General features: G+C 38.8%; 1 protein-coding gene across 6 annotated transcripts in view; it reads right to left on the reverse strand.

Annotated features, from left to right (window-relative positions):
- Window positions 1–1,675: 1,675 nt before the first annotated feature.
- Window positions 1,676–21,380, reverse strand: part of LOC128685741 (zinc finger protein 39) — a 127,896-nt gene continuing 108,191 nt past the window's right edge. For 2 of the 6 annotated variants that reach the window (XM_070083376.1, XM_070083382.1), the window contains exon 14: window positions 8,331–11,808. In XM_070083376.1, coding sequence (XP_069939477.1) covers window positions 11,149–11,808 — 660 coding nt within the window. In that variant the 3' untranslated portion in view covers window positions 8,331–11,148. Of the gene's footprint in view, window positions 8,302–8,330; window positions 11,809–21,380 lie in introns of those variants that run through there. The other 4 variants (XR_011391790.1, XM_070083397.1, XM_070083388.1 and 1 more) reach the window with 4 other exon arrangements.

Raw genomic sequence — 21,380 nt, forward strand, 5'->3', positions numbered from 1 at the left:
AAAAAAAAAAAAAAAAAAAAATCCAAGTAATCAGCTATGCATGTGTTTCCTGGAATATCTCGGAAGTAAGTCATTGACCTATTTCGTGTTGTATTGCCATTAATGATAAACAGATTGAAAGGAATTTCCCAGCAAACATAAAAGTGAATGTTTTAATTTTGGGTGGTGACACTTTTGAAGTGTTAGTAAGGGGCGATTCCTCGATTAGCGACGAATTTGTTTACCGACGTGGTCTTAGGAACGGAACTCCATCGGTAAGCGAGGTGAGGCTGTAGAACACAAAGAATAATAGTAAACAGAGTGAAGTCAGAGGAGGCCACAGTGAAAAGCTCTGTTCCACAAGTTATAGCACTTGCCCCCCAACCTTTTCCTCATCCTCATATCTGACATAAAGATGTAAGCCACAGCACCATTGCTTACATCTCCTTTGCTGGCAACACCAGAATTTCATGACAGTGTCATCCATCAAGGACACTGCAAATCTCCAAGCAGACATTAACCAAGTCTTTAAATGGGCATCAGAAAATAATATGAAGTTCATTGAAGACAAATTTCAATTACTCCGCTATGGAAAACTCAAGGAAATAAAAACTGTATTGGGTATATAATAAATTCCAGTCACACAATAGAGCAATAAACTAATGTGAAGAACCTGGGAATGGTAACATCAGAGAATCTCACTTTCAAAGATCACAATAATGTATCTACCACATCTGCTAGGAAAATGATAGGATGGATAAGAATATTCAAAACTAGGGATACCAAGCCAATGATGTTTCTCTTCAAATCACTTGTTCTCTCTAGGCTGAAATATTGCTGTATACACTAATGACCTCTTTTAAGGCAGGGGAAATTTGGAGATTATACAGAGAACTTTCCCTGCAAGCATAAGTTCCATAAAGCACCTAAATTACTGGGAACGGTTGAAGGCCCTTGACCTGTACTCCTTGGAATGCAGGCAAGAAAGATACATGATATTATACACTTGGAAAATCCCAGAGAGTATAGTCCCAAATCTTACATAAGGGAGATTACCAATAGACCCCTGGCTGTCTTCAAGAAGGCGCTGGATCAACTGGGCTGTGGTATGTATGTCAGTTTACATGCGGCCAGCAGTAAAAGCGTGGTTGATCAGACCCTGATCCACCACGAGGCCTGGTCCCAGACTGGGCCACGGGGGTGTTGATCCCTACAGCCCTTTCCAGGTATACTCCATCCTTTTATTTATTCTTTATATTACCTCATCTTTTCCTACTACAGTATACAGTATATACTGTACTACTTGTTCTAGCTGTCTCTGTATTCGGACTGAAGACACTTGTGGTGAAACATCATCTTAATCTGTGCACAACTGTTGCTCCACAAGTGACTTTACCTTGATACATCAAAAAATCCCACAAAAGGGATACCATCAAAACCTGTAAACATTACACACTTCTGAGTCATAAAAGAGATAAAATGACCATATATTGTAAAAGAAAAAATTGTGTCACTGATTATTATTACAATCTAAAAGAAGTGCTATACCTACTAGGGTTGTACAGCATTGTATTACTGAAAATAGCTTTTCACCATATATAAAAAGAGGACAGCTGTAGTGTGTTAAAAAGTTATCAGAAAAAGCCTAATGTAGTTAAGTAAATTTTGAGAATCCAAGGTCATTGAAACACTGAGGTTTATACAATATGTATAATTTATTAAAAATATATCACAGTTTCATCACAGACTCTTTTATTATGAATACCTATAAACTAACCATACATTCAAAATTCAACAATTACTCTTAAAGGATATACTACATGTATATAATGGTCTGTAAGAACTGTACTATCTGGACATTATTAAAAACTATATATGTATATAAAAAGTTATGAATTTCACACATTGATCTTGTTTTAATACAAAAAAAAAAAAAATGAAAACTTGGGGTGCCAAAGTATCAGTGTCAAGTAATTTTGATGGTACTGATATCAGTCTAAAACTAAGCACAGGAGGGCCCCGCTTACACAGCAGGATAGATTCAGGCTAATGCTGTGAAGCAAAAATTGCTGTAAAGTGAAACATTTTTTTTTTAATTTCAAATGCATATAAAAGCCTGATAACATGTTTACACTATCATATATTAAGTGAGCAATAGAGCTAGGCCTAAAAAATGTATATACAGTACACGCATTACTTATTTTCAAATATTTTTGTCCTTAGCTTACAGTGAGTTGTGAATATATTTAATGTAGGAAGTCTGAATAAGTGAAGAATGGGTATAAATGAAAACCGTAGTGTTCGTGAAACACCGTAAAGCAAAGCGCTGTAAAACGGCACCCTCCTGTAATGGAGGGTACTGTCTAATTTTAATGGTATTAGTATTGGTAGTGATGGCCTTAAACTAAGCATCAGAATCAGCAAAAAATTTAGTATTGTCCCAGCCCTGTCAAAAAACTAAATGCACCACCCACAACTGTAAACAACTCTCAGAGCAGATAGGATTGGAACTCATTGGAAGCTAGTCATAAAACTGGTAGTTCAAACCCCCATCTATTCTGTGAGTTGCCACTCACATATCCAGTTAAATTATCTAAAGACAAGCATGTTACTAATATTCATACAACAGCATTATATTCATACTGGTATGTTACTTGCTGTACATAATATGTATGTAACTAACATTTATACCAGCATACTACTAACATTCATTTACACTTGTTACTAACCTAATTTTTTGGCAGGAAAACTTCAAATTTAAAAATCTACCTTTACTCTCAATATGTTATACCTTTTAACAATGAAGCAATCCTGTTTTAAGCCATAAAAAGTAACTTTACTGTATGAAGTTATTTTATATACAATATCTTTTCATTGTTTATTGAATGATCTGAACCGTAAATAAGAAGCTGTATTGGACATTTATATGCTTATAATTCAAACAATATTTTTTTTCAATAATTATCAACATAAAATTAATACAGCACAATGCCTTATAAACCAAATAAATAAATAAACCTTATGCTACAATGGTAGCACAAAATTCTTATTACTTATTAAGCCACTTTCCCTCTTCATCAACAGTCTATCGGTACCCCAGATACCAAGCATACTTACTGCCCTGTTATTTTATACAATGAATACGGCAATTCAAAAATTTTCCTTAATTAAACAGAAATCTCAAGTAGGCTGAAAATTATTAACCTACTATACATATCACAAAATGGCAGTGATTATTAAGATTTTATTATATTTACATGATAGCACTAAACCCATAGGGGTCGTAGTGTCTAGGGAATAAGGAATGAGAGGCAATCAGGTCTGATCCAAGGAACTGAAGGGTAGCTTCAGTGCCTTGAATCAAGAATGTTTCACTGGCATCAGTGACTAAGAGCAGTTTAACTACACATACATTTTATTTTTAATGAGGTGAAAGTGCTAAACTAATATGGGTCATATAGCACGTGGGAAATGGGAGGCAATCAAGCTCAATCCTGGAGAGGTGATTTCAAGTCCAGTTCCTTTGATCAAGAGCCACTCACTGACATCCAGGTGCCTCTCTTGAGAGGTACTATACTTTATACTGTTGTCTATCAGTCTTTATAATTATTCTTATATTCACAAAGTGCCAATGAGGTTTTTATAAGATAGAGGTTTCCTCCCACTTTATGCAGCTTCTGTTTATGAGAATACATTCATATGCAGCAGTAATTTCCTAAATGCATTATAAATTCACTCTTATGCAATGGGAGCCAGTGGACACTGTGCTGTACGCTTTTGTGTGGGGCATTGTGGGAGCCACGACATGGTAAAGTTCATGTTTCAACTTCTTCGGAAGACTTTCTTTACATATCTGCAGTTGCGGTCTCCAGTTTATGACTTTTCAGCATTCTACTAAATCATCCCCTACCATGGTCCCTAGCTCATCAAAGAAGCACAAAAGGACTTTATTAACCCTGAAAGATAAAGCAGATTTTTATTCATTCTGATGCTGGTAAAGGGCTACCTGCTTTTGAGTTAGTCAACCATTTGTTCAACTGAAAAAGAATGCTGAAAATATTAGCTCTGTAATGTATCCTACATTCCTTAATGTTAAGTATCTACCTCTTGTTGAAGCTGGAGACAATACTGCCAGTGTATGCAGAAGATTAGAACTACAGGAAAATAAATCTTTGCTCTGCTACAATCAAAAGTAATGCCCAAGTGAGTTCAAGGAAGCAAAGGATAGGCTGAGTGTCCTACAAAGTAGCATCATTGCAGGAGATTCTAAGTTCAAGCCACTGCTTATGTACCATTCCTTCAACCCACGTGCATTGAAAGGGCTAGAGTAAGAACATGATGCCTGTATACTGAACTGCAAAACAAGAAGGAATGGATGACAGGCCAAATTTTTCAAGACTGGTTTATACAGTGGACCCTTGGTTATCGGCGTAATCCGCTCCATAAGCTCCTACACTTCCTGCATGTCTGCTACACTCCCAGCATGCCTCCTACACTCCCTGCATGCCTATTACACTCCTTGCATGCCTGCTACACTCCCTGCATGCCTGCTACACTCCCTGCATGCCTGCTACACTCTCTGCATGCCTGCTACACACTCTGCATGCCTGTTACACTTCCTGCATGTCTGCTACACTCCCTGCATGCCTGTTACACTCCCTGCATGCCTGTTACACTCCTTGCATGCCTGCTACACTCCCTGCATGCCTGTTACACTTCCTGCATGTCTGCTACACTCCTTGCATGCCTGCTACACTTCCTGCATGCCTGCTACACTCCCTGCATGCCTGCTACACTCCCTGCATGCCTGCTACACTCCCTGCATGCCTGCTACACTACCTGTTTGCCTGTTACACTCCCTGCATGCCTGTTACACTCCTTGCATGCCTGCTACACTTCCTCCATGCCTGCTACACTGCCTGCATGCCTGTTACACTCCTGCATGCCTGCTACACTCCCTGCATGCCTGCTACACTCTCTGCATGCCTGCTACACTCCCTGCATGCCTGTTACACTCCCTGCATGCCTGCTACACTTCCTGCATACCTGCTACACTCCCTGCATGCCTGCTACACTCACTGCATGCCTGCTACACTCCCTGCATGCCTACTACACTCTCTGCATGCCTGCTACACTCCCTGCATACCTGCTACACTCCCTGCATGCCTACTACACTCTCTGCATGCCTGCTACACTTCCTGCATACCTGCTACACTCCCTGCATGCCTGCTACACTCACTGCATGCCTGCTACACTCCCTGCATGCCTACTACACTCTCTGCATACCTGCTACACTCCCTGCATGCCTACTACACTCTCTGCATGCCTACTACACTCTCTGCATGCCTGCTACACTCTCTGCATGCCTGCTACACTTCATGCTTAAATTCCATGGTGTTTCTCACTTTCTTTACCACAGGAACTTTACTAGGAACTTTCTTTGGAGCCATGGTTACTTATTTCGCAGTTGCACTGCAAAAAAAAAAAAAAAAGGAAAACAAGTGAAATGTTTGGATGTATGAGCAGAAGCTTCCTCACGCATCGAAAGACACAGCCAAACTGACACACATGTGACTCCAGTTGGCAGATGGACGTGTCCGAAACAGCCGATCTCCGGGAGCCGAAAAACTGGCCGATCACCGAATTGGCTGATAACAGGAACGGCCAATAACCAAGGGTCCACTGTACATTTCATTGTGGTGGCAAGCTGTGCTAAGAGTTTAACTTACCACTGAAGGTGCTGATTGTTCTTAACAATGTCCCTTTTCACCCTTAACACCTAGAATGTGTTAACCCACATGTGATGATCATATTCCTTCCCTCTAACACGTCGGTGGATCAGCCTCTTTATCAGGAAGCTTTTTCAGCATTTAAGGGCCTGTTAATTTCAGAGGAGCTTTTCCCAGCTGCTGGAGGGCACTGACAGACCCCATGGGCCAACATTTGTGTGGTGGAAGGCCTACAATCTCAGGAATACAATCGACAACATTTAAGCTGCATGGGGACAGAGTAAAGTTCTCTTCCTTGAATGGTGCTTGAAGTCTCTCTAAGAAGACTGCATTATGAACTTCACAAGCAGGCGAGCCAACTGGACCTTCCACCTCTACATCTCCATTCTCATTATATGGGGATGACAGCTCCTTGCCTGGGCCTTCTCTATATGATGTGGAGTTTGATGTAAATATTTCTTTTGTTAAGTTTATTTCCAGAATTCATGAGATTCCCCCAGCAACTGGACCCATGATTGGCAGGCCTAGAGTGATCATAAGTAGTGTCATTATTTGGGTATGTTTGTAGCTGCAGGTGTCTACATAATTTTCTGGTATGGGTTAAGGTATTTCTTCCTGGTAGCAATACCTTTATCTGGTATTTGGCTGGAGTGAGGTAGGGCATGTCATCCTCAGCTCTTCTTCTTCAGACCAGATCTAGCTGCACTTTAGTCAGCTGAAGAAGACACTGTACTGTGAAGCATACTAGAGATGGGCTGACTCATTACAGAATTCAAGTCTCGAAAGTGGAAGACAGCAGCCACATTCACTTATCCATTCCTGCGAACTCAGAATTTACTGTGGAACTGTGCTGCTGTTATCTTCGGGCAACCAACCCTAGTGCATTCATTACCATCGAGAGCCAACGTTCCATCGTCACTGTGAATGCAAAGTCAAGTGCTTTCCATTCATAACAGGGAACTAATTTTCTCTGACAGTCAGTATAACCAAGGGAGAGAGTAATAAAGGAATGGGCAGCAGTCAATTTGCTTCTCTCACAAAATCAATGGTATAAAAAAGTATTCACTCACTAAATTGAATTAGTGCACAAGTCACTGTGAGTAATGGAACAACCGATGTTCACAAAGAGATCTGACAAATTCAGGAAAATTATATGAGGCATATGCATACCTATTATGGTAGTAGGTTGGTAGACAGCAACCACCCAGGGAGGTACTATCGTCCTGCCAAGTGAGTATAAAACAAAAGCCTGTAATTGTTTTACGTGATGGTAGGATTGCTGGTGTCTTTTGTCTGTCTCATAAATATGCAAGATTACAGGTACGTCTTGCTATTTCTACTTACACTTAGGTCACACTACACATACATGTACAGGCATATATATACACACCCATCTGGGTTTTCTGCTATTTTCTTTCTGGTTCTTTGTCTTGTTTATTTCCTCTTATCTCCATGCGGAAGTGGAACAGAATTCTTCCTCCGTAAGCCCTGCGTGTTGTAAGAAGCGACTAAAATGCCAGGGGCAAGGGACTAGTAACCCATTCTCTTGTATAAATTACTAAATTTAAAAAGATAAAGTTTCGTTTTTCTTTTTGGGCCACCCTGCCTTGGTGGAATACGGCCGGTTTGTTAAAAAAAAAAAAAATGCAGACCTATGTGTCAAAGTTTTAATTCCTTGTATCAATGCAAAGGCTTAATAGAGGCTTTTTGAATTTTAGGGGATTGAGCATCCAGCAGGCTTGTGAGAGTGTGTTAGACAGGAGTGCATGGAGACAAGTGGTTTTTAATGGATGTGCTATTGGCTTGTGAGTAGATTGCAGACTGCAGTGCCTGCAGTCTACAGGAAAGGTGGGGATGTTATATAGAAGGATCAGAAATAAAGAGTACAGCAATAGAAACTAATAACATTTCCTACCATAGGTGTTAAGTGACAGGGCATCATTATTATAATAAAAAAGAAGCGCTAAACCTACTAGGGCTATACAGCGCTGCAGGGCAGCGCAGGCAGGGCAGTGTGGAGAGGACAACAAAGGTAAAGTTAGGAAGGGCTGTGAGGAGTGCGAAAGGAAGGATTATCAAAGTTTGTGTAATAAATCAGTTGCTGTCAATAAGGTGAAGAGGCAGTCTGTGTCAAAGGTGGGTCCAACAGCAAGGAGGGAAAATAAAGTAAGGGTGTTAGAGCAGTGACGATGTCAGAAAAAAATTCTGCGTGCTCTTTGACAGACAGGACAGACCAATAGACTCTTCACAAGTGACAGGGCAGATATGAAAAATGTTCATAACATAGTAAAAAATAACAGTGAGAGGAGTATATGTGCCTACTGGTACAAAAATTAGCGCAGTAAAGGACGCTTAACTGGACTGTAAACCAGTTAGTATCAACTATCTGAAAGTATCAAGGATTTCCTTTTTATTAGCAATGGTTATTTTTATTGGTTGTACCCACCTGAAGAAATGCATGATAGCTCGCTTTATTTTCTCAACCTTCACAGCATCCATTCAATTTGATGACAACAGGTTCTTTATTTCCTTTGAGCTTTCTCGTTCTCTTGTATCTTTCCATGTAAGTTTCTTAAAGTAATCCTTCACCTTTCTAAAAAAAAAAAAAAAAATTCAGTGTGACAACACTGAGTTCATTTAACCCTTTGACTGTCGCAACCCCCAATCCTGAGGTGTCTCCTGGTGTCGCAAAATTTAAAAAAAAAAAAATTATTTTTTCTTATGAAATGATAGAGAATCTTTTCCCAATTGTAATGACACCAAAAAAACGAAATTTGATGGAAAACTGACGGAATTATGCTCTCGCGAAGTTAGCGACCTCGGCGCTGTTTACAAATCGGCGATTTCGCCCACTTTGAGCCCTATTTTCGGCTAATTCCATTGTTCCAGTCGCCCAAACTCATAGCTATTTCTTTAGAACTTCATTTTTTCTATCGATTGAATACAAGAAACTGCCCATTTACTGATTTCAACTACCTAATAATATGGTCAGAAATTTGCAATTTGGCCAATTTCACGAAAACTAAAAAATATGACAATTTCAAAATAAGGTCCAGAATGAACAATGCAGACATTCCTGGCTCTAAAATAACGTTTTCTTTGTTCATCAGTCACGTCTCCAGGCCCTTCTGATATTACTCTTGCTTTCTATTTTGAATTTTTATTCAAACAAAAAATATTAGACTTACTATTATGCAGACTACTGCAATGCTGTAATAACTATATAAATAACATCAACCCATTCATGACTGCATATTAGAATGGCTAGTTGGACATTTATTGGACAATGGCATCATTTGTTTACTTTTGAACATTGGCAAAAATCAAACATTTCCCCTACTTTGAGCTCCATTTCTAGGTTCTTTTTATAGTAAAATCAATCAAAATCACCTCTATTTCTGTAATATGTTTTCCATTCTATCAAATGAGACCAAGAAAACGAGAATACAACCATAAATACTATACGAAAATAGACCACAAAGTCGGCATTTTAATTAAAAAAAAACGGTCGGAGTTTTTTTTTTCTCATTATGCACTGCGTGCTCCAGGATTTTTTTTATATGGTGCACACTGACCACACAGACCCATTCTCTCACATGTGGGCCTACCAGCTTTCTCCTGCTTGATTTGAAGCCGCTAGAATTTATGAGTATATATACGTCAAACACGGCACCTCGTAAAACGTATATATACGGCCGCGACAGTCAAAGGGTTAATATGTTCAAACCAGTAAATGAAAATATTAAGCAAAAATCCTTTTCTTTCAACATGTCAGCCATCTCCCACCAAGGCAGGGTGACCTAAAAAAGAAAGAAGCACTTTCACCATCATTCACACATAATCATTGTCTTTGCAGATGTGCCCAGATAGGACAGTTCAGTTGTCTCTCCAAACTGCCAATATCCCAAACCCCTTTGTACTTTCCACCTCTAGGACTCAAATCTGGCTAACCGGTTTTCCTGAATCCCTTCACAAGATATTACCCTGCTCACACTCCAACAGCTCGTCAAGTCTCAAAAACCATTCATCTCCATTCACTCCTATCTAACACACTCACACATCCCTACTGTATGTCCAAGCCCCTTGCATACAAAATCTCTTTTACCCCCTTCCCTCCATCCTTTTCTAGGACAACCCCTACCCTTCCACTACAGATTTACACACCTTTCAAGTAATCCTATTTTGCTCCATCCTTTCTAAATGACCAAACCACCTCAACAACCCCTTCTCAGCCCTATGAGTAATACTTTTAGTAACTCCACACCTCCTCCTAATTGCCACACTAAAATTCTCTGCATAATACTTACACCAGACATTGCCCTTAGACACAACATCTCCACTACCCCCAACCTCCTTCTTGCCGCAGCATTTACAACCAATACTTCACACCCATATAAGTGCTGGTACCACTATACTCTCACACATTCCCTTCTCTGCTTCCATTGATAATGTTCTTTGTCTCCACAGATACCTCATTACACCACCCACCTTTTTTCCTTCATCAATTTTATGGTATACCTCAGCCTTCATAAACCCATCTGCTGACAAGTCTACTCCCAAATATCAGAACACATTTACTTCTTTCATACCCCCTCCCACCAATGTGATATCCAGTTTTTCTGTACCTAAATCATTTGATATCCTCTTATCCTATCAAGCAAATACACATGAATTCCTAGTCTAAGAACTCTTAAAAAGGTTTGTGTGAACATATTAGGTAGGAATGAGAGTAGGTAAGTGGTTTTCATGATTTGACATGCTGTTGGAGTTTGAGCAATGTAAGACTTATGAAGGATTCAGAGGAAACCAGTTAGTTGGACTTGAATCCTGGAGTATGAAGTACAATACTTGCACTATGAAGGAGAGGTGGTGACGTTGCAGTTTGGAGGGTCAGCTGAATTGATATGTCAGCATGCTTCTGGAAAGATAGTAACTGAATGAGTGACAGTGAAGGTGTTCACTTTTTTGTTGGGTAACCCTGCTTTGGCGAGAGACAGACATTGTAAAAAAATAACAAAAATTAGTTGTGGAAAATGTAGTGACACTGTGCACTAAGCCAGAAAATAAAGCTCTCATCCAATGGTGATGGATTGTGCAGGAAAGTGGAGCCAATGAGGATAATTAATAGATGAATTCACTTCACACTGAAAAATATAAAAAACTCTCAGATCACTTTTATATACATCATTGGAATTATGAACGTGAAAGGATTTGTTTTTTTGCTTTAATTGCCAGTATCTTATGGCATTTTATTTAAAAAAATTTGCTCCTTTCACATGGAGTCTTAACCAAGAGTCAAAATTACAATTACACACCCTAAACAGCTGTACCAACTCCTAAGCAGGCTTCTGCAGTTAAGTTTTGGCAAGTATCAGTACTTTTGTCCAAGAATGTACATAAAAATAAAACACGACTCATAGATTTGTCAATATTTTACAAGTTACTGAGACTTTCCTATATATCTACTGTTCATCTTCCATTGGTTGTACAGTATAGTAAAGCTACTATGATTGCTATTCATCTCATCTGAGGAGACCCCAATTAAATACTGTTGACCATCTTGTGACACCATTACTTGTGGTAATGTCATTAAAGTTTCACCTCCATCTACATTAATATTTGTTTTCTCTTCAGCAGCACCTAAAACTCTTATGTCATCACTACTCTTGTCCAATAATGAAGCTGTTTTATTCACATTTGTTTCCACTAGCTGTTTGAAAATGGGCAATTTTTTTTTTCCACCAACACAAGTGACAGAATCTGATTTTGTGGTATTTGGCTCATCTACATTTTCTAACTTTATAGATATTACTTGAGTATGAGAGTTGTTACCTGAATTACTCACAGAATCAAACACAACTGATTCTGAATTAATATCTTGAACTGTGCTGCTGTCTTCTCCTTGTTTATGCTTTTCCATTTTAAAATTATCTTTGTCTTTGGATTCTAACTTGATTTTCTCTGCATCAGAACTTTCAATATCTTTCTTAATATCCAAAGAGTCACTCCTTTTTTTAAAGGCATCTTTAACCAACTGCTTCATATGATTTGTTGAATGAGTTATATAGTCTTGCAATATGGGGGTTTCCATTGAACAAACCTTAAAGTAAGAAAAAATATATGAATTATATATGCCATACTTTATGGCCTGTGTCAGTCAAATAAATCAAACTTATAAATAATAATAAATTCATTTATCTTATAGATTAATAAGATAAAACTGAATTAACATGGCACACAAATTTTAAATTAAAGAGTAAAATTAACTTAAAATGTTTGATCTAATATTGCTAAAACTAATGAAATTTACTACAGTAAGTGTAAGGTACTTGCCCTTGGTAATGAAAATAACCCTCGAAGCTATAATCTAGGTGAAGTAGAGCTTGGTCATACAGAATGTGAAAAAGACTTGGGAGTCATGGTAAGCAGAAATCTAAAGCCAAGACAGCAGTGCCTTAGTGTGTGCAACAAGGCCAACAGATTACTTGGATTTATCTCAAGAAGTATAAGTAACAGAAGTCCAAAAGTTATTTTACAGCTCTATACATCACTAGTGAGGCCTCATTTAGATTATGCTGCTCAGTTTTGGTCCCCTTACTACAGGATGGACATAGACTCATTAGAGAACATACAGAGAAGAATGACTAAAATGATTTACTGTGTAAGGAACCTCCCGTATGAAGATAGACTTAAAGCCTTAAATCTCCACTCTCTGGAGAGGCGTAGAATGAGGGGAGATATCATTGAAGTGTATAAGTGGATGACGGGCATAAACAAGGGAGACATTAATAAAGTACTGAGGGTGTCGAACCAGGTAAGAACCAGGAATAATGGATTTAAGTTGGATAAATTTAGATTTAGAAAGGACATAGGTAAGTACTGGTTTTCTAACAGAGATGTAGATGCGTGGAACAGTCTTCCCAGTGGGGTGATAGAGGTTAGGACCTTGGGTAGCTTTAAGAAGAGACTGGACAAATATATGAGTGGGAGGGGCTGGGTTTGATTGGTGTCAAGGGGTACGGGAGTTATTTCTTGAGTAGCTTTAGGTAGATGTCGTTTTGATAAGGACCTGCCTCGTATGGGCCAGTAGGCCTTCTGCAGTGTTCCTACATTCTTATGTTCTTATCAATACACAAATTTTAAATTTAGCAGTAAAATTCCTTGGATCAAGAAACCCTCACCAGCATCAAGGAATCTTTCTTGATGATATTCTACAGTAAAGCAAAGCTTAATTCAACCCATCTACCAAAGAAAGACTTTAATAATAACAAGGAAGATGTATACACATGCAGCAATCCCTTACTTAACTTCTAAGATGCATGCCAAAAAAAAACTGTTTCCTAAACAATTTTTATAAAGTGAACCTTAATCACAGACACCCATTTTATAATCAGAGATGCATTTGGGGGAAAATAATTTTCTAGTATGCTACACCTATTTAGTTCAAAATTTAATGAATGTACCAAACAGCCATCAATGACATATACAGTGGAACCTCTACTTGCGAGCATGTCCACGTAAGAGTTTTTCCACATACGTACGAGCAGTCGATGGGTCGATTTTTGCTTCCATACGCAAGCAAAATTTCCATGAGCGAGCAGACCTCAAGACAGGTTCCTTGACACTGGTGAGGGGCTCTTGCTCTTGATCTCGGGAATTGTATCTCATTTGTTTGTTGGACTATCTTATTGAAACTTGGCAATGTATGATGGAAAGATGCTTCTTAACATACACCAAAAATGAAGGAAATCTAAGCATAAATAATGGAGTTCACTTCTCAGCAATTAGCCACCCCTTAGCAGTATTTTCGTATGGTTTTTATGGTTGTATTCTCGTTTTTTTGGTCTCATTTGATAGAATGGAAAATATATTACAGAAATAGATATGATTTTGATTGCTTTCACAACGAAAAGTACCTTGAAACTGAGCTCAAAGTAGGAGAAATGGTCCATTGCTTGGCTATGTTTAAGAGTAAACAAATTACGTCACTGTCCATTCCAATATGCAGTCGTGAATGGGTTGACATTATTGATACAATTATTACAATAAGAAATAACAGTAAATCTTATAATTTTTGTGTGAATAAAAATTACAAATTATTTATATAATAATAATAATAATAATAATAATAATAATAATAATAATAATATGTATAATAATAATACGTATAATAATAATAGTACAGTGGACCCCTGGTTAACGATATTTTTTCACTCCAGAAGTATGTTCAGGTGCCAGTACTGACCGAATTTGTTCCCACAAGGAATATTGTGAAGTAGATTAGTCCATTTCAGACCCCCAAACATACACGTACAAACGCACTTACATAAATACACTTACATAATTGGTCGCATTCGGAGGTGATCGTTATGCAGGGGTCCACTGTATAATAATAATAATAATAATAATAATAATAATAATAATAATAATAATAATAATAATAATAATTTTTTTTTTTCCAACAAGTCGGCCGTCTCCCACCGAGGCAGGGTGATCCAAAAAAGTTTAGAAGCATATACGTATAAAGATACACAACATATCCCTCCAAATTGCCAATATCCCAAACCCCTCCTTTAAAGTGCAGGCATTGTACTTCCCATTTCCAGGACTCAAGTCCGACTATATGAAAATAACCGGTTTCCCTGAATCCCTTAACTAAATATTACCCTACTCACACTCCAACAGATCGTCAGGTCCCAAGTATCATTCGTCTCCATTCACTCCTATCTAACACGCTCACGCACGCTTGCTGGAAGTCCAAGCCCCTCGCCCACAAAACCTCCTTTACCCCCTCTTTCCAACCCCTTCGAGGACGACCCCTACCCCTCCTTCCTTCCCCTATAGATTTATATGCTTTCCATGTCATTCTACTTTGATCCATTCTCTCTAAATGACCAAACCACCTCAACAACCCCTCTTCTGCCCTCTGACTAATGCTTTTATTAACTCCACACCTTCTCCTAATTTCCACACTCCGAATTTTCTGCATAATATTTACACCACACATTGCCCTTAGACAGGACATCTCCACTACCTCCAACCGTCTCCTCGCTGCTGCATTTACCACCCAAGCTTCACATCCATATAAGAGTGTTGGTACTACTATACTTTCATACATTCCCTTCTTTGCCTCCATAGATAACATTTTTTGACTCCACATATACCTCAACGCACCACTCACCTTTTTTCCCTCATCAATTCTATGATTAACCTCATCCTTCATAAATCCATCCTCCGACACGTCAACTCCCAAGTATCTGAAAACATTCACTTCTTCCATACTCCTCCTCCCCAATTTGATATCCAATTTTTCTTTATCTAAATCATTTGATACCCTCATCACCTTACTCTTTTCTATGTTCACTTTCAACTTTCTACCTTTACACACATTCTCAAACTCATTCACTAACCTTTGCAATTTTTCTTTAGAATCTCCCATAAGCACAGTATGATCAGCAAAAAATAACTGTGTCAATTCCCATTTTGAATTTTATTCCCCATAATTTAACCCCACCCCTCTCCCGAACACCCTAGCATTTACTTCTTTTACAACCCCATCTATAAATATATTAAACCACCATGGTGACATTACACATCCCTGTCTAAGACCTACTTTTACTGGGAAGTATTCTCCCTCTCTTCTACACACCCTAACCTTAGCCTCACTATCCTCATAAAAACTCTTAACAGCATTTAGTAACTTACCACCTATTCCATATACAGTGGACCCCCGGTTAACGATATTTTTTCACTCCAGAAGTATGTTCAGGTGCCAGTACTGACCGAATTTATTCCCATAAGGAATATTGTGAAGTAGATTAGTCCATTTCAGACCCCCAAACATACACGTACAAACGCACTTACATAAATACACTTACATAATTGGTCGCATTCGGAGGTGATCGTTATGCAGGGGTCCACTGTACAGTGGACCCCCGCATAACGATGGCATCGCATAGCGATTTTTCCGCATAACGATTACTTTTATCGCAAAATTTTTGCCGCGCATACCGATTAAAAACCCGCATACCGATTTTCGTCCGAGACGCGTCCAATGTGCCCTCAGCCAGCCTCACATGTGCCGCTCCGTCCCATTGTTTACCAGCCAGCCTCCGCAGTAACATCCAAGCATACACTCGGAATATTTCGTATTATTACAGTATTTTCGGTGCTGTTTCTGGAAAATAAGTGACCATGGGCCCCAAGAAAGCTTCTAGTGCCAACCCTGTGGTAAAAAGGGTGAGAATTAGTATGGAAATTAAGAAAGATTTTGAAGGGTTTGGGGCTAACCCTGAGAAGCCTATGCCAGTTGTGGAATCCATTGTGCCTACTTCAAAGATTAAGGAAATGTGTGCAGAGTGGGTTGAACTGCAAACCTTTATAGATGAAAATCACCCTGACACAGCTGTTGCAAGCCGTGCTTGTGACTATTTCAATGACAATGTTATGGCCCATTTTAGGAAAGTCTTGAAGGAACGGGAGGTACAGAGCTCTATGGACAGATTTGTTGTGCGACAGAGGTCCAGTGACTCTCAAGCTGGTCCTAGTGGCATTAAAAGAAGAAGGGAAGTAACCCCAGAAAAGGACTTGCTACCTCAAGTCCTAATGGAAGGGGATTCCCCTTCTAAACAGTAAGAAGATAATGCTCTCCCCTCCTCCCATCCCATCAATCATCACCAGATCTTCAATAAAAGTAAGTGTCATGTAATTGTGCATGCCTTTTTCAGTTTGTGTGTATTAAAATTAACATTTCATGTGGTAAAAAAAAATTTTTTTCATACTTTTGGGCGTCTTGCACAGATTAATTTTATTTCCATTATTTCTTATGGGGAAAATTCATTCGCATAACGATTATTTCGCATAACGATGAGCCCTCTTGCACGGATTAAAATCGTTAACCGGGGGTCCACTGTACTTGCAACATCTGCCACATTGCTCCTCTATCCACTCTATCATATGCCTTTTCTAAATCCATAAATGCAATAAAAACTTCCCTACCTTTATCTAAATACTGTTCACATATATGCTTCAATGTAAACACTTGATCTACACATCCCCTACCCACTCTGAAGCCTCCCTGCTCATCCGCAATCCTACATTCTGTCTTACCTCTAATTCTTTCAATTATAACCCTACAGTATACTTTTCCTGGTATACTCAGTAAACTTATTCCTCTATAATTTTTACAATCTCTTTTGTCCCCTTTCCCTTTATATAAAGGGACTATACATGCTCTCCGCCAATCCCTAGGTACCTTCCCCTCTTTCATACATTTATTAAACAAAAGTACCAACCACTCCAACACTATATCCCCCCTGCTTTTAACATTTCTGTCATGATCCCATCAGTTCCAGATGCTTTACCATAACCCTTTTATTCTACGTAATGCCTCACGTACCTCCCCCACACTTACATTCTGCTCTTCTTCACTCCTAAAAGATGGTATACCTCCCTGGCCAGTGCATGAAATTACCGCCTCCCTTTCTTCCTCAACATTTAAAAGTTCCTCAAAATATTCTCGCCATCTACCTAATACCTCCCTTTCCCCATCTACTAATTCTCCTACTCTGTTTTTAACTGACAAATCCATACTTTCCCTAGACTTTCTTAACTTGTTTAACTCACTCCAAAAATTTTTCTTATTTTCATTAAAATTTCTTGACAAGTGCCTCTCCCACTCTATCATCTGCTCTCCTTTTGCACTCTCTCACCACTCTCTTCACCTTTCTTTTACTCTCCATATACTCTGCTCTTCTTATAACACTTCTGCTTTGTAAAAACCTCTCATAAGCTACCTTTTTCTCTTTTATCACACCCTTTACTTCATCATTCCACCAGTCACTCCTCTTTCCTCCTGCCCCCACCCTCCTATAACCACAAACTTCTGCCCCACATTCTAATACTGCATTTTTAAAACTATTCCAAACCTCTTCAACCCCCCCACTACTCATCTTTGCACTAGCCCACCTTTCTGCCAATAGTCGCTTATATCTCACCCGAACTTCCTCCTCCCTTAGTTTATACACTTTCACCTCCCTCTTACTTACTGTTGCCACCTTCCTCTTTTCCCAAATACCTCTTACTCTAACTGTAGCTACAACTAAATAATAATTCGATATATCAGTTGCCCCTCTATAAACATGTACATCCTGGAGCCTACCCATCAACCTTTTATCCACCAATACATAATCTAACAAACTACTTTCATTACGTGCTACATCATACCTTGTATATTTATTTATCTTCTTTTTCATAAAATATGTATTACTTATTACCAAATTTCTTTCTACACATAGCTCAATTAAAGGCTCCCCATTTACATTTACCCCTGGCACCCCAAATTTACCTACTACTCCCTCCATAACATTTTTACCCACTTTAGCATTGAAATCCCCAACCACCATTACTCTCACACTTGATTCAAAACTCCCCACGCATTCACTCAACATTTCCCAGAATCTCTCTCTCTCCTCTACACTTCTCTCTTCTCAAGGTGCATGCACACTTACTATAACCCACTTTTCACATCCAATCTTGATTTTACTCCACATAATCCTTGAATTTATACATTTGTAGTCCCTCTTTTCCTGCCATAGCTTATCCTTCAACATTATTGCTACTCCTTCTTTAGCTCTAACTCTATTTGAAACCCCTGACCTAATCCCATTTATTCCTCTCCATTGAAACTCTCCCACCCCCTTCAGCTTTGTTTCACTTAAAGCCAGGACATCCAGTTTCTTCTCATTCATAACATCCACAATCATCTCTTTCTTATCATTTGCACAACATCCACGCACATTCAGACTTCCCACTTTGACAATTTTCTTCTTCTTATTCTTTTTAGTAATCTTTACAGGAAAAGGGGTTACTAGCACATTGTTCCCAGCATTTTAGTTGACTTTTACAACACACATGGCTCACGGAGGAAAGATTCTTATTCCACTTCCCCATGGATATAAAAGGAAAAGTAATAAGACCAAGAACTATTAAGATAAAATCAAAGAAAACTCAGATGAGTGTGTATAAATAAACGTGTACATGTATGTGTAGTGTGACCTAAGCGTAAGTGTAATAATATAATATGTATAATAATAATACATATATAATAATAATATACTACATATAATAATAGACGGCTTCAAAAGGCCATCACTAGATGGCAATATTTACCACAACAAAGAGGGAGTGGTTATGGCCACCTCCACCTGTTACTTAATGACATATTTTATTCATTCTAGAGTATATATCAGGTTTCTATGTGATTTATATTGTTTATTATTTCACATTAGACGAACTGTGATAGATAAATAAGCCGTAGAGTTGATGATAGCGAAATATTCAAGGAGCATGTTGTCCTGTCTCCAGACAAACTCTCGTCGGCCACCGACACCACCCATACCACAACATGAATGACACATTTTATTCATTCTACAGTATATATCAGGTTTCGATGTTATTTATATTGTTTGTTATGTCATATTAGATTAACTGCGATAGACAAAATAAGCCGTAGAGTTGATGATAGCAAAATATTCAAGGAGTATGTTGTCCTGTCTCCAAACTGTCGTCGGCCGCCAACACCGCCCATACCACAACATGAATGACATATTTTATTCATTCTAGAGTATATATCAGGTTTCTATGTTATTTATATTGTTTGTTATGTCATATTAGATTAACTGTGATAGATAAATAAGCCGTACAGATGATATTAGCGAAATTATTCATGAAGTATTTTGCCCGGTCTCCAGACAAACTCTCGTCCACAGCTGACACCGCCCATACCACTACATGAATGACATATTTTATTCATTTTAGAGTATATATCAGGTTTCTATGTTATTTATATTGTTTATTATGTCATATTAGATGAAGTGAGATAGATAAATAAGCCGTAGAGTTGACATTATCGAAATTATTGAAGTACAGAATTCCACTGGAACGAATTAATTGCATTTCAATTAATTTAAATGAGGAAAATTGACTCTGCAAATGAGCAAATCCAGTTGCGAGCAAGGTCATGGAACGGATTAAACTCGCAAGTAGAGGTTCCACTGTATATTATACAGTACAGTACGTATATGGAATAAACACAATTAGACTTTTAAAACACAAAATACATTAAAATTTACAGTTTTTAGGACAATCTTTAATTTTTTTTTAACACGTCAGCTGTCTCCCACCAAGGCAGGGTGACCCAAAAAGAAAGAAAATTTTTTTATCAACATTCAACACTTTCACCATAACATACATAATCACTGTCTCTGCAGAAGTGCCCAGATATGACAGGTTAGATGTCCCTCCAAACTCTCAATATCCCAAACCCCTCCTTTAAAGTGCAGGCATTGTACTTTCCATTTCCAGTACTAAAGTCCAGTTAACCGATTTCACTGAATCCCTTCACAAAATATTACCCAGCTCACACTCCAACAGCTTGTAAGGTCCCAAAAACCATTCAACTCCATTCACTCCTATCTAACACGCTCAAGCATGCTTGCTGGAAGTCCAAGCCCTTCGCCCATAAAACCTCCTTTACGCCCTCCTTCCAACCTTTTCTGGGCCAACCCCTACCCTGCCTTCCTTCCCCTACAGATTTATACGCTCTCCAAGTCATTCTACTTTGTTCCATTCTCTCTAAATGACCAAATCATCTCAACAGCCCCTCTTCAGCCCTCTGACTATTACTTTTAGTAACTCTACACCCCCTCTTAATTTCTGCACTACAAATTCTCTGCATAATATTTACATCACACATTGCCCTTAGACACGGCATCTCCAGTGCCTCCAGCCGCATCCTCGCTGCAGCATTTACAACCCATGTTCACACCAATATAAGAGTGTTGGTGCTACTACTCTTGTACATTCCCTTCTTTGCCACCATGAATAACGATTTTTGTCTCCACAGGGGTTGTCCTCGAAAGGGTTGGAGAGAAGGGGTAAAGGAGGTTTTGTGGGCGAGGGGCTTGGACTTCCAGCAAGCGTGCGTGAGTGTGTTAGATAAGAGTGAATGGAGACGAATGGTACTTGTGATGGAAATAAATGGTATAAAATACCGACTCAATGGAAATATAAACACATATGCAGTATAATGTGATCCTTTATTGACTACGTTTCGCCCACACAGTGGACTTTTTCAAGTCACAAACAGATCTACCTGGGGTGGAAGGGACGCGAGTATTTATAGTCAGGTTCAGAATGCTGAGGTCAGGTGGAGAATGCTTCATCTGATGATGTACCAAGTGGGGTTATAGAGTCTAAAATCTTGGGTAGCTTGGAAAGGAGATTGGATAAGTTTGTGAGCAGACCTTCTGCAGTGTTCTTCCATTCCTGTGTTCTTATGTGGGATAGCGATGAAGAAGTTTCTTGGCAAGTGGTTCAGCTATGTTATAGAAGCCACTATTCTGGTTGAAGTTGTCAGATATAGAAATAAGTGATGATTCCAGGATTCTTCGGTATTGAGTGTTGTCTTCTGTGGCGATAAGTCTTGAGTTTCTGTAGTTTATCAAGTGGTTGTGTGAATTACGGTGTTGTACACAGGCATTCCTTGTGTCGTCAGACCTGCTTGCGTATTGGTGTTCTGAAATATGTGTTTGGAGGTCCCTTGATGTTTCGCCCATGTATAATTTGTTGCAGTCATTACAAGGGATTATGTATACCCCTGCAGAGGGTGGA

Source organism: Cherax quadricarinatus, chromosome 1 (genome assembly GCF_038502225.1).
Source record: "Cherax quadricarinatus isolate ZL_2023a chromosome 1, ASM3850222v1, whole genome shotgun sequence".
NCBI classification, from domain to species: Eukaryota; Metazoa; Arthropoda; class Malacostraca; order Decapoda; family Parastacidae; genus Cherax; species Cherax quadricarinatus.